Source organism: Doryrhamphus excisus, linkage group LG12, assembly GCF_037039965.1.
Source record: "Doryrhamphus excisus strain RoL-2023G ecotype Guam linkage group LG12, RoL_Dexc_Guam_v1.1, whole genome shotgun sequence".
NCBI lineage: Eukaryota > Metazoa > Chordata > Actinopteri > Syngnathiformes > Syngnathidae > Doryrhamphus > Doryrhamphus excisus.
Window position 1 is genome coordinate 2,455,379 of NC_136368.1, and position 12,468 is coordinate 2,467,846.

At 43.1% G+C, this 12,468-nt stretch overlaps 1 protein-coding gene across 2 annotated transcripts; it reads right to left on the minus strand.

Moving 5' to 3' along the window:
* Nucleotides 1-609: 609 nt before the first annotated feature.
* Nucleotides 610-12,229, minus strand: cers6 (ceramide synthase 6). Of its 2 annotated transcripts, XM_058081975.2 has the most exons (11): nt 11,828-12,229; nt 10,022-10,127; nt 9,811-9,941; nt 6,790-6,847; nt 6,542-6,592; nt 6,370-6,462; nt 4,648-4,776; nt 4,017-4,123; nt 2,458-2,614; nt 2,235-2,258; nt 610-1,904 (listed from the first exon to the last, which is right to left on the minus strand). In XM_058081975.2, the coding sequence occupies exons 1-11, from the start codon at nt 11,995-11,997 to the stop codon at nt 1,749-1,751; spliced, it is 1,182 nt and encodes a 393-aa protein (XP_057937958.2). In that variant the 5' UTR covers nt 11,998-12,229; the 3' UTR covers nt 610-1,748. The 2 variants fall into 2 exon arrangements, with proteins under 2 accessions (XP_057937958.2, XP_057937959.2); XM_058081976.2 differs by lacking the exon at nt 2,235-2,258 and having other exon boundaries at nt 11,828-12,155.
* Between the last annotated feature and the right edge of the window lie 239 nt (nt 12,230-12,468).

Consider the following 12,468-nt stretch of genomic DNA (forward strand, 5'->3'; position numbering starts at 1 on the left):
CCAAAAACATGCTAGGTTAATTGGCGACTCCAAATTGTCCATAGGTATGAATGTGAGTGTGAATGGTTGTTTGTCTATATGTGCCCTGTGATTGGCTGGCCACCAGTCCAGGGTGTACCCTGGACCTCAACGCATGCTTGATGCCAGTGTCTCCAGGATGCTAGTGGGAATGTTGCTCCATGGTGAAGATGGCTTCACAGAGGGCATGCACTGTCTGGAACCGATGGCCATTTTTGTAAAGCCCCCTTGCCATCCATCACCAAATGTTCTCCATTGGATTTAGATGAGTGGAACACGCAGGATGGTCCACTTATTCCTCTGGAAGAAGTTCTTTGTGAAGTCTGGGTCATGTGGTCATGACCACACAGACCAGGGCCTTCAGTCGTGAGGGATGCCCCCTGCAACATCTCCACACAGCCGGCTGCAGTTTGACGCCCCTGCACAGATCCATTGAAGCTCCATTGTTCCATTGAAGGATCACGCTCGTGATTCGCTCGTGAACCGGGTATTCCAGAGTTACCCGTCACAGAGTGACCGGTTTCACAAAATGTAATCCCAGTACTCATGTGTATATTTGTATCATGAACTGAAAACGTGCATGATGCTTTTTGTTCTTTATTGAATAATTCCAACAAGTCATCATACTGCCTGCTGCTAGACCACTGAAGAGAATAAGAATTCGGTCTCTACTGTAGTCTGATGCACACATACTGGAGTACTGTTACAGTATGCACTGTACTACTGTTACAGTATGTACTGGAATACTGTTACAGAACATAGTGTAATACTGTTAGAGTATGTACTGTAATACTGCCATCTCACATAGCGTACGGATTGTTGTTTTTTGGGGGGAGCAGCGAGGAAAAGAAAGCCAACAAAAGACAGTCGAGACCGCCCTGTCTCGACATCCTCACACACGCCTTCGCCAACTCGCTTACGTTACTCCCCTCTTTCTTGTTGCTGTTGGCATTCCTACCCGGGCGGAGTCTCAATGCCTTGCTGCTGGGCAGTTGGAGTAGAAGCAACACGACAACAATCGCGAAGATCAACGTCTTCTTTGTTCTATAATATGGCACCTAACAGACTGGCATCCTACGCCATTGAGGTCCATGGAGTGTGGCCCGGGTGCCATTTTGGTTTTGGTGCCATTTTTTTTTTACTGGGCCTGGATACAGATAATTCCATAGTAATTAAAAAAAAAACGGGAAAAATCAGCAGTAGTTTTAGCATAAGGTCAAAATATTAAGAGAAACAAGAAAAAAATCTGATTTTTTTTCTTCAATATTTCAAATTTCCATTAAATGTCAGGTTTTTCCTTAATATTCTTAATATTCTTGTTATGTCAACTTTTTAATCTTCCTCTCGTTCACTGCTGCTTTGGACATTTTTGCTGCTGATGTTTTTTTTGTTAAGTTGTTTGTTTAACATGTTTTAAACATGTCTATGTTTAAAATGTTCAAACAGCTACGTCCCAGAAAAGGCACCCAGGCAGCACTTTGGACGGAAGGTCAAAGGTCCGCAGGGGACAGAACCTTGGAGAAGAATGGGTTGGCAAATGGACAAATAAGAAGGTTGATGAGAGAAAAGATGGACGTGGGTTCAAAGGAAACCTTCATCCATCTGAACAAGTAAACACGTTCCAGAACCAGAAGACATAGATCAGCGATGTCAATGTGTGCCCCCCCCCCCCCCAAAAAAAACACACACTCACACGTACACGGATGGCTGGATGGTGTGCATCAGTACAGTCAGTGTTCATCAGGGTAAGAGGTTCCTGTCAGGAACCCGTTGGTTCCGTGAGGTTTGTTGGTCCCGTTGGTGGCGCTGTTGTGTGTTTTCTGTTTGCTGGGGTTTTCATCCTCGTCCGAGCTGGACTCAATGTCGCTGCAGTCGTCCTTAGACACCTGCAATCACACACCAACGGGATGTCAGGGTGACGTTCTTGATCTTGCTTCATTTGAGAGGAACACAAATGCTGGCACCTCAGAACCCAACCCCCACCAGACCTAACCTAACCCTAACCTAGTTGACTAGTAGCTGGTCTCCAGCCTGTGGCCCTAAATAAACGTATAGAGTGTTTATTGCAAAGCGATGCTAAAAAAAAGGGTCTTCATAAATTAATAAGCAGAGGAAAGCAGCCATGACAACATCATTATATGTCCTCCAGCACTGCTAGTGGCCTACGACGGTAAATACCAGCATCTTCCATAGGATGTCCTTTCATGCATACTCACGTGCAAAGGATTCCATTTCCCCACCTTGCAGGTGACAGGGGCGTAAGAAAGAAGAAAAGGGAGGTAAGAGATTTATATTGAATAGTTATTAACCCACCCCATGCAGTGACACGTAAGGAAGTGGATGGACTCAGAAGTCGGTATTTATGGACGAGCTGCCATATAGTAACGTGCATATACGTACACCAGTATACTGTATGTACAGCGTGGTTGGGACTGGTACCTTTCCTTTGGAGATGGCCTGGTACGCCGTCTTCACGATGAGGTAGGACCAGTACGAGTGAAGGAGCTGCAGTAAGATGAGAAGCAGATTGAAGACCCACCAGGACGGGTAGGGTCCAACGATCTCCCAACTCTCAAACAAGGTCGTATTTAGAATCCTAACACACAGGAAGAAGAGCAACTCATGTGATGTACTGCTTTGCATACACGGCATACTCACTGGCCATCGGAACGCTACATTATACCTCCATACATACATACATCCGTCCATCCATACATACATCCGTCCGTCCATCCATACATACATCCGTCCATCCATACATACATCCGTCCATCCATACATACATACATACATCCGTCCATACATACATACATACATCCGTCCATACATCCATCCATACATACATACATACATACATACATCCGTCCATACATACATACATCAAATCCATCCATTCATCCATCTATCGATCCATCCATTCATCTATCTATCTATCCATTCATCCATCCATCCATCCAAACTAATTATTTATGAAATGTCAACATTCACAGTCCTTGTGGATTTTTTTGTGAAAAATATTGATAAATCTATTATTTTTTTCTATATATATATATATATATATATAGTGTATATATATGGCTGCACGGCGACCTAGTGGTTAGCGCGCAGGCCTCACAGCTAGGAGACCAAAGTTCAATGCATCTCTAAATAATGTAATAAAATAAAGTAATTGCAAAGGATTTCATAACTGCAAAAGTACACAAAAGATAGATGCTGTCTTAGAAGGCATGAGCCTTTTTTCAGACACACACACACACACATTATTGATGCGTCACACTGCAGGAGTGACGTCAAAACCAAACAAGCAGCAGCCAAGTCAGACAGTCAAACAGCATCCCTCGTTAAAAGAAAGAATCTCCTAGCTTGATGGCGAACACACACACCATCAACGGCCAATGTGGACAACCATCATTAAAGGAAAAGTATACTTTCCTCCACAATCCTTATGCGAGACATGAGCACAGGTCTTTGTCTTGTCTGTGTGTTGTAAAGATATACAAACAGATAAAAAGAGGAAGCTATCATGGATGTACCAAAATCTTGTTGTTTAGTACACACATAGAGAAAGAGAAGAGTGATGGTGTCTCTCCTCAGAAAGGTGCATGTTAAACGACAAGAAGGATGAGGAATATTTGGGTGTTTTCTCCAAGCAGGGAAGCATCATCATTGAATCATGTGGTTTTCATTTATGGACTTCTTTGGCGCTCTACCAAGCTAAAAGTGCCGTTTCCATAGGAACCATTCCTTAGCAACAACATTCGCAGAGACGTGTGCGAGGTGTCAAAGAAGTGAAATTTGGGTCTTTTTTCGAGAAATGTACTGGGCTGCACTTAAGCAACACAAAGAAATATTATTTTTCAAGTTGACTTTGTTGGCTGTGCTCTCAATGCTTCCAAGAGGGTTTTGGACGTACAAAAGAGTCTTTTGATGCGATCATGGTGCTATTGAACCTTTTCTCAAGCAGGAAGTCCGCGATGTGACAGGAAAGTGAGACCTACCACACGGGGTAAGCTGCCAGTCGGGAACTGATGAAGACGAGTGCAAACATGGCAAACAGGAGGTTGCACAAGATCTGACATCTGGCATAATTGGCCATCTTGGCTGCCTGGAAAAAAACAACTTTAATGAGACAAAGCAATCCTTACGACACAGCAATGAAAACATAAACACAGAGGCACCTTGGTAAGCCGATCCCACATAGAAGGCCCGACCTAACCAAATCTGTTTTGACGTACAGACATGGTCATATTTTCAATTATCCTCTCGATACGTGTAACATATTGGGGGTTCTTTCCTTCCGTGTAGCTCATCTTCATCATCAATCCTGATCTCATACTGCACATGTGCAGACGCACCACAGGCGTATGCATCATATCATGTCCTTTGTTAATAAACTCCTGTTTTGCTCTGAACACACCTCCTCATTCAATGTCTCTTTCATGTCTATTTACATTGTAGATTCTAACAACTATGAATGAACACATATGGAATGATGTACTTCACATAACGTGTCAACTACCTCTAAATATGTCTTATATTTTAGATTACTCAAAAGCAGCTTCGTTGATTGGCGTGCCCACTCAAAGAGCTTCATGAGGCGGTCACCCCCATAAGGTCAGCCAACCTCACCTCTATCAGGACATCCGCCACGTCGTGGAGACACATGACCAGACTTCCAACCCTCGCCATGTTGTTCACGTAGGAGAAGGTGATGAGGGAGATGGTGGCCACGTGGTGCAGGAACATGATCAAGAAATCCTGAAGATACACACCCCAGAACACATCAGCACTGCAGCATCTGAGGCATGACTAACCTGTGCACTTGTGTATTTGCAAACCCCTAAAATCATATTTATTTGTGTTATTGTATTTCATTTCATTCTTTCAAGGAGGCCAGCAGGAATCAGTGGATCATGGAGGAGACCTCAGCTAGTGAAATGTCTGAGCAAGCAGCCCAACATGGCAGGAGAATGATGAGGACAAGGAGAAGGATGCAGAATGGAAGCAAGACGAGGAGAACATACTGGAAGTGGCAGGGGATGCAGAGGACCTCCTCAGTGAAGGACTGTGCATGAAAAAACTGAAAGGAGAAACAAAAAGCAGACAACATGCCGAGTGTCAACACAGAGATGGCAGAGTGGGGGCGCTGTTTGCGGTCTGGGCGGAAAAGGGTCTGTGTGGACGGGGGGGCAATGGAGTGAAGACAGGCATCGAAACATGGCTGGAAGGCATGCAGGTAACATCGTATGCGTGCACACAGCACTGTATGCATACTTCCTGTATTATACTGTATGCATACTTCCTGTATGGATAAGGTATGATACTCTATGCATACTGTATGATACTCTATGCATACTTCCTGTATGATACTGTATGCATACTGTATGATACTCTATGCTTACTTCCTGTATGATACTCTATGTATACTGTATGATACAGTATGATACTGCATGCATCAACCAAATACTGTAAGGAGGTGGCCAAAAGGAAACAAACAAAATGGCATCACATGTCGACAGTGTTCAATGTCCATGCTGACTGAAATGTCAACGTCAACTTGCATGGTGGCCATGTCCAATGAGCATACTGTATCACCACTTTGTGTATTTGTTACATTTTGGTTGAAAATACGAGGAAACGCTGGTGATGCGCGCTTTAATGGACAAATGACATGTCTAGCTATCCAGTCAGTGACAATGGCAGGTGGAAGAACCAGTTTGATCCTGTTGATGAAGACATGTATCTTGTTTAAGAACTCAATACAATGCAGATGCCTGCAAGCTCACTGATTTTTGGTCAGAAAGTATTTGATTTGATTTACATTTAGTTATATATATTAGAGATGCACAGTATCATTTCTGCTGTGAGATGCAACGTGAAACATAAAAGCCCTAACTGCGGCCAGGAGGCTATTTACGCTTTTAGCATTTTACAATGTTATATATAAAATATTAAAGGCTAAAATATGTCGTTTTTTTATGTATTAATATTTTTTTACATTTTGTAATTAAAACAGTCATAATTATGAGAAACAAACAAACCAAAGGATGAAGTTGGTTGTGAAAAAAGTACAATATTTCAATCATAAAGTCAAAATATGGTCGTAATCCCATTAAAGGGATTTATTGTGGATTATTCCAGTTTCAATATGCCTTTATTATTTGTCAACCTAATGGATGACCTCATGTTCTTAGAAATAATGTCACGATGGAAAATGAAGTGTTTCAGTAAGCGTGTGTGTTGTTGTTCAGTGTGTTGTTGGTAGACTTTGGTATGTGTTGGAATTCATTGAAAAGAGGAGAATGTAAAAGAGTCCACTGCGTCGTTGAGTTCGCCATCAGCCGTTCTTACCTTCCTTCTGATATCAGTGAATTGGGAAAAGAGCAAGGACAGGTAGAAGGACAGCTCCAGCACGTAGTAGTAGTGGATGTCCACCGTCAGCGGCTGCATGGACACACAAAGACACTAGCCACCAAAACATACAGGACATAATGCATGCCAAATATTCCAAATATAGACTTACTTGGTACGGATAGTTGTACCAGCATTCTTTTGTGTTCCACAGCCAGGGCGTCTATCGGCATAAACATCAATGGGAGTTACACAAGCTACAATATCCAACAAATGCAAGTCAAGACTGAACATTTTTAAATACGTACCTATTCTATTCTATTCTATTCTATTCTATGAATGATGCACTGTATGTGCTATGGACTATGAAGTGGTACGCAACTGGTCATTACAGGAACATAAACAGGAAAGAAGAAATACCTTTTTAAGGAAACGCACTCCATAGGTGAATATGTAGAGATAAAATGCAAATCTCCACCTGAAAGAAAAGAAAACCAGCAGTTAATGCCAATAAAAGATATGCTATGACAAAGATGGTAGCATGTGTTTACAGCTAGGGGTGCACGGTAATTATCGGGTCGATATTAGGGAATTATGATGTCCCATTGATAAACCTGATAACCTGATAACCTGAAAAAATAGCTCAGATAACTGATCATTTTTAAAAAACGCCCCAAAGAGTTGACAATACTCTTACTGTGCTGGTGAGCAAACCAAGCGCTCCTTTTTTCTTCTGCCGGTGATGTTGATGGCCTGCCGCCACATCCGCTGAGCTCACTGTAAACAAACATTTCCTCTGCTAGTTGTACCACCTGACACCTGAAACACCGGCACTGCCAGAGACCTCTGGTGGTGTCACACCGGCTGCTCGGAGCGTGTGCCCGAATACAGTGCCCCTTGCTGGGCCACGCCTGGTGGCTCCTTCCCCTCTACACTCTGGTTCTCCTGATGTGGTAGCAGTCATGTCATGATATTTGATTGGGGCTAATCAACAAGTCACATCCTCTATTGTTCCAGTCCTTCTAACCTCCAGGTGTACACAGACTACACTTACATCTACATTTAAAAAGTACATAGTGGTAACCTGCATCAAATTGGCCTTAAGAAGCAGAAAGTTACCAGTATCTGTTTGAAAAGAAGACGTTGTGCCTCCCTACTTTACAGTATGTGCGCTCATATCTGCAGTGCTAACTTTGTTGAAAACTTTATTTTGTTTATGTTTTTTTCTCATGATATCACAACTTTAAATATAATGGACCTGTGGCACGCCGAGGCCACATGAACACAATGAAGTGGATCAAAAAGCATTGCAAAGTGGACAAGTTGACCTGGCACACACCAGGACTGTTGCCTAGCAACTGCTTTGTCAAAGCATAATCATCATCATCATCATCGTTGAGCCCATTTTCAAGTGCTGTTGAATGTGTGCCGTCCGTGTGCGGCGCATCCACTCACACTTTGCCATCAATACATTTCTTTGCTGTCAGACACCTTCTGTCATTTTAGGACTCCATTCTTGCAGAAGCTCGGCAAAAGTTACATTCCATGCCTACCAGCAAAAGGTCCGCAAGTCATTGATTTCATTGAGAGTAGCCCATCTTAGTTTTGATATATAATAATCATAAATCATATATAATAATAATTATTATTACATCTTTTTCCCCCATCCTGTCTCAAAAAATGTCACGTTTACGTCAGACCTGTGTGGCTTTCCTTCTGTTGCCCCTTAAAGTGAAAATCTCAGACTCAGCTAAATCTCCACTGACCCCAGAGAAAAAGCTTTAGTTGGTTGTACCTTAAAATCCCAAACTGTCACTCTTCTTCTTCTTGAGCCGATGTAAGCGTTGCCTAAAGCCCCAGGCCACTCATGGTGGTTTTTGGTGTCAATATCACAAAATGGTTGACTGTAAGAAGCGTCTAATTGAGATGAAGTTTCTTTTTTCACTGTCAAAATGGCCGACGCCAGGTGCAGTTCCCGCCTTTACTAAGCCCCTCCCCCTTTCTTGATTTGACCAAATCTAGTTTTTTTTTTAAATATCTTTATCAGCATGTTTACATACAATCTAAAACACAGCTGTGGCTATGCTAGCTATTAGCATGCTACTAGCTAGGCTGGTATCATCCAATACAGATACTTTGTGCAAATACTACATACAAATACAAATATGTCTGGTAAACTTAAAAAGGTTCAGTCTTTCAAATCAAGTGCACTCACTTTAAATGAATGGAGTATAAAATGATCAATATTTTGATGTAAGAATCCAATATAGTATTCATCTCAGGTATCAGCGATATTAGCACGCTGGCAAACATTTCTCTTAGGAATTTTATAGTTTGAAACTATTACCCAATGAGGGCAAAATGCCTATTTTCTGTGGAAAAAATAAGACATTTTTTGGACCAAAAATGGGTGAATTTGCGGTGCTGTGCATGTTAAGTGGTGACTTTGCGGGGGATACACTGTACTTTGTCAGCAGCGTAGCAAAACATAATCTGCAGCCAGTTATGTTTTTTTTGTGCGGAATCAGCTCCTTTCAAAGAGTACCAGTGTCAGTGAAGGCAGCGGATCTAAGACCCGAACGGGCGTCCAGCGGAGCTTTGGAGTGAACAGCAGCCTTCGGGCAGATTTGCACGTGAGCTCAAAGTGTCACATTTGCTTCAGTGGTGTCAGACATGACTCTCCTCTGACAGACTCATTTGTTGGCTTTAATAGCACAGCGCTAAGTCACTCATCAGCGCTAAGTCACTCATCTCCCTGATGGCAAAATGCTGCTGTACAGATGTGAATGCATCCTGCCACAGCCTGGCTGTCAATTACCTGAACTCCACTACAATACTTTACACCAAGTCCAAGATCGCCATTAGACTTTGCATTTTAACAAAACTATTATGATCACATGAATTATTTCACTAAAGTCGGCAACCGTTTTATCAAGGGACCCAATGAATGGTGAGTTTTGGAGACGTTCGGCAGTTCACTTCAAATGTCGACTTCCCCCCAACCTAATTTTTCCAGAAATTTCCCATCACATATGTTATTTTCCCCCAAATTAACAACTTTATTTTCTAAACATTTTCTTAAATATTTTAACTACTAAAGCAACATCATTTTTACTCATAATATATTATGATTATATTATAATAATATTATTTCCTTCCATCCATTCTTTTTCTATGCCGCTTAACCTCACTAGGGTGGGGGTGTGCTTGACAAAGTACAGCTGGACAAAGTACACCCTGGACTGGTGGCCAGCCAATCACAGGGCACATATAATATTACTTATTCTTGTAAAATGACAACTTTTTTCTGTCAATATTTAGTATTGATTGATATTGGTGTCAGTAATGGAGTAACGGAGTGGATAAGTAAGTATGCCGATATGGAGCGTCTGTAGTAGTAGTACTAGAAGTACTAGTAGTAGTAGTGAGTATGTCGCCTACATGCTCTCACAGAAGCGGGCGAGAGTGCTGGGTTTCTCTTGGTTGCGTCGTTGTCGGAACCAGCGCTGGATGGTTCGGACATCCCAGTCAAGCTGCTTGGACAGTCCCTCCAGCCTCTTCTCATCGGGGTGCTGGTAAGACAAGAGGCGTTGGAATCATTTGAGCCTGATATCATACCACATACCAATGTGGGATCCGAAGGCAGCAGCACCTTGGTGATCGCCGTGAAAACCTTCTCCAAGATGGCATTGGGTTGGGCTTTTTTGGGCCCGTTGGCTTGGATCTTCAGGCCCACAGCACATGGCCTTGCAATGAACCTGCAGCAAAACGGAACATAGACATAGCATAGCAGTATAAAAATACAAGCGATGCACAACATCTTTCTTTTCATACCAGTACTGATGAATTTCTGCTTCTCGAGACAGATGGTATGATAACTATCTTCTTTTAAACGTACATTTACCTGTAGTTTGTACACACCTGAATGTAAGAAGGACTGGGGAAAAAAGGTGCACTGTATTCGGGCACATGGTCCGAGCAGCCGGCGATGTCTGGCAAATGTTTTCTACTTTTCAAACATTGCGGTGCGGGCGTTTCAGGTGGCTGACAAGGTTTATGATTTTTCTCCTCGTTACAGAGCATTTGGTAGAACTAGCATGCTAAATGTTTTGCAGTAGTGGATTCTGGTTGTGATGAATGCACGGACCAGGGATTCAGCGGCAGAGAATGTAAGTGATGGACGAAGTTATGGGTGAGTGTATATACTACTATACCATGAGACACTACACTGTACATGTAGTATTACATTACGGCTGATCTTATTTTACTGCTGATTTTTGTACAGCAAACAGCCAAGCCGTCTTCCAGCAGGTGATTGTTTGACTTTGTCCCACGTGGTATTCCATGTGGGCCACATAAAGACCTGCTTGCTACAGAAAACACCACAGTGGATACCAGCTGCCGGAGACAGGCCAGCTTCTCAAGTGTTGTCTAAAACCAAGGTGACAATCGGTGGTACGACTCCAACAGTCGGACTCTATTGTTTGGTCTCATGACAACCCTAACCATTAGGGATTTATTAGGCCTAAACCGAAAATTTACCTTAACCAAAATTTACTATGATAACCAAGGTCATTTGGCCAGCCCTACCATTTATGTTCATGAATTGATATAAATAAATAAATATACGGCCATGTGACGCTCAAGAAGTGGAGGAAGTCACGTAGGTACTAGCGTGCATGTGTAGAACCAATCGTGTTTTCAGTACTTGATTTTATGGTACGCACAATGTACAGGTCACACGTAGTTATGAGTAGAATGCAAGCTCAGTACTTTTACTGCAAGTTTGTTGGACGTTGGTCTTACAACTTCCGTGCGTTGGACGTACAAAGGAAGCCTTAACCGTACGTCCGAGCAGCCCCAGATATTGTGCATGGTATGCAGGGTCGACGTACAGGTTGTACGTTGGTGATCGTGCTCTTTCTATGGTCACCACAACTATGTTAATCACGAGACTAAACACAAATTCCCCCCAAAAAAGGTTAAACCTCCACAACAACCGTACAGCCATGACAGTCTCTCAGTCAGAATCTGTGGTGTTTCTTAAAAAATTAAATACATAAATCCGTGTAAAAACTGTAGCTTAATGACAACCAGTGGTCAAATGAGTAAATACAATGTTTTATTTTTTGCTGATGTAAATAAAGAATACATCTACATGATAGTGCATAGCATCCCGGCTATCTGCCACATTCTGTTTAGAATGCAGTGTAGTGTGCATTAACCTGTGCTTGTGTGTGTGAAATATAAATGGCAGAACAGCAAGATGATGATGATACATAGCATAACTACAGTAAGAAGAACTACAGTATATATAAGACATTTCCACTGCAACGTATGAACGCTGCGGGTCTGCAAAGAGGCACCAAGCACGCCGGTGCAACGCAGACGGGATGCTATTGTTTACGGTGGAAGCATCTCCATCACTCAGCACATCATCGCATCCACGGGTTCTCACCTTTCGAACAGCAGCCGCACCATGAAGATGCAGAAGGCCAAAGGGCAAGCCAGATAGAGATCCTCCGCTTGGGGGAACGTCGCCTCGTCTGTGTTCTTCAAGTCAGCCCATGTTACGTTATGGGGGAGCCAGAAGCGCTCGTTCCAGAACCACGCCAAGATCCCGGCCATGTCCTTGCTGCGGGCACGGTGACCGAAACTGGTGTACTCCTGTCGGATGCTGATAATAAAACCGAGCCCTCGGCGGCTGCTGCGGCTGACGCTGATGATGATGATGGTGGTGATGATGACGGGTGCTGAATCTTCGGCCGTCCGTGTCCGCTCAGCTCCTCCGGTGTCGGGAAGTGGACGCAGTCAGATGCTCGCAGGTGATTGGTGCGTTCACATGTCACACAACACATGACTGTTGCAGGGCGCGCACTCGGTGTGGATGTGGATGTGTGTGTGTGTGTGTGTCCACAAAGCTTCTGCGACGGACACAATAAGTCAAACAGCGTGGATTTGCACGTTTTTACGCCGGCTGTCATATTACGATAACAACCTCCCGTCCGGTTCGCAGAGAGGGATCAATCGGTAAGTTTCATTTTTCAGCCATGATCATATTTCTCACGAATTGCAACACACTTTTAATAAAGAAGCGGT

Bases quoted from the DNA above. Each gene is read 5' to 3' on its own strand.
- cers6 (XM_058081975.2), bottom strand. From the start codon at position 11,997: ATGGCCGGGATCTTGGCGTGGTTCTGGAACGAGCGCTTCTGGCTCCCC. The intron at 6,848-9,810 runs GTAGGCGACATA...CTTTTCTTTCAG, and splicing joins GCCCGCTTCTGTGAGAGCAT to GTGGAGATTTGCATTTTATC. The intron at 4,777-6,369 runs GTAAGAACGGCT...GTGTATCTTCAG, and splicing joins TCACTGATATCAGAAGGAAG to GATTTCTTGATCATGTTCCT.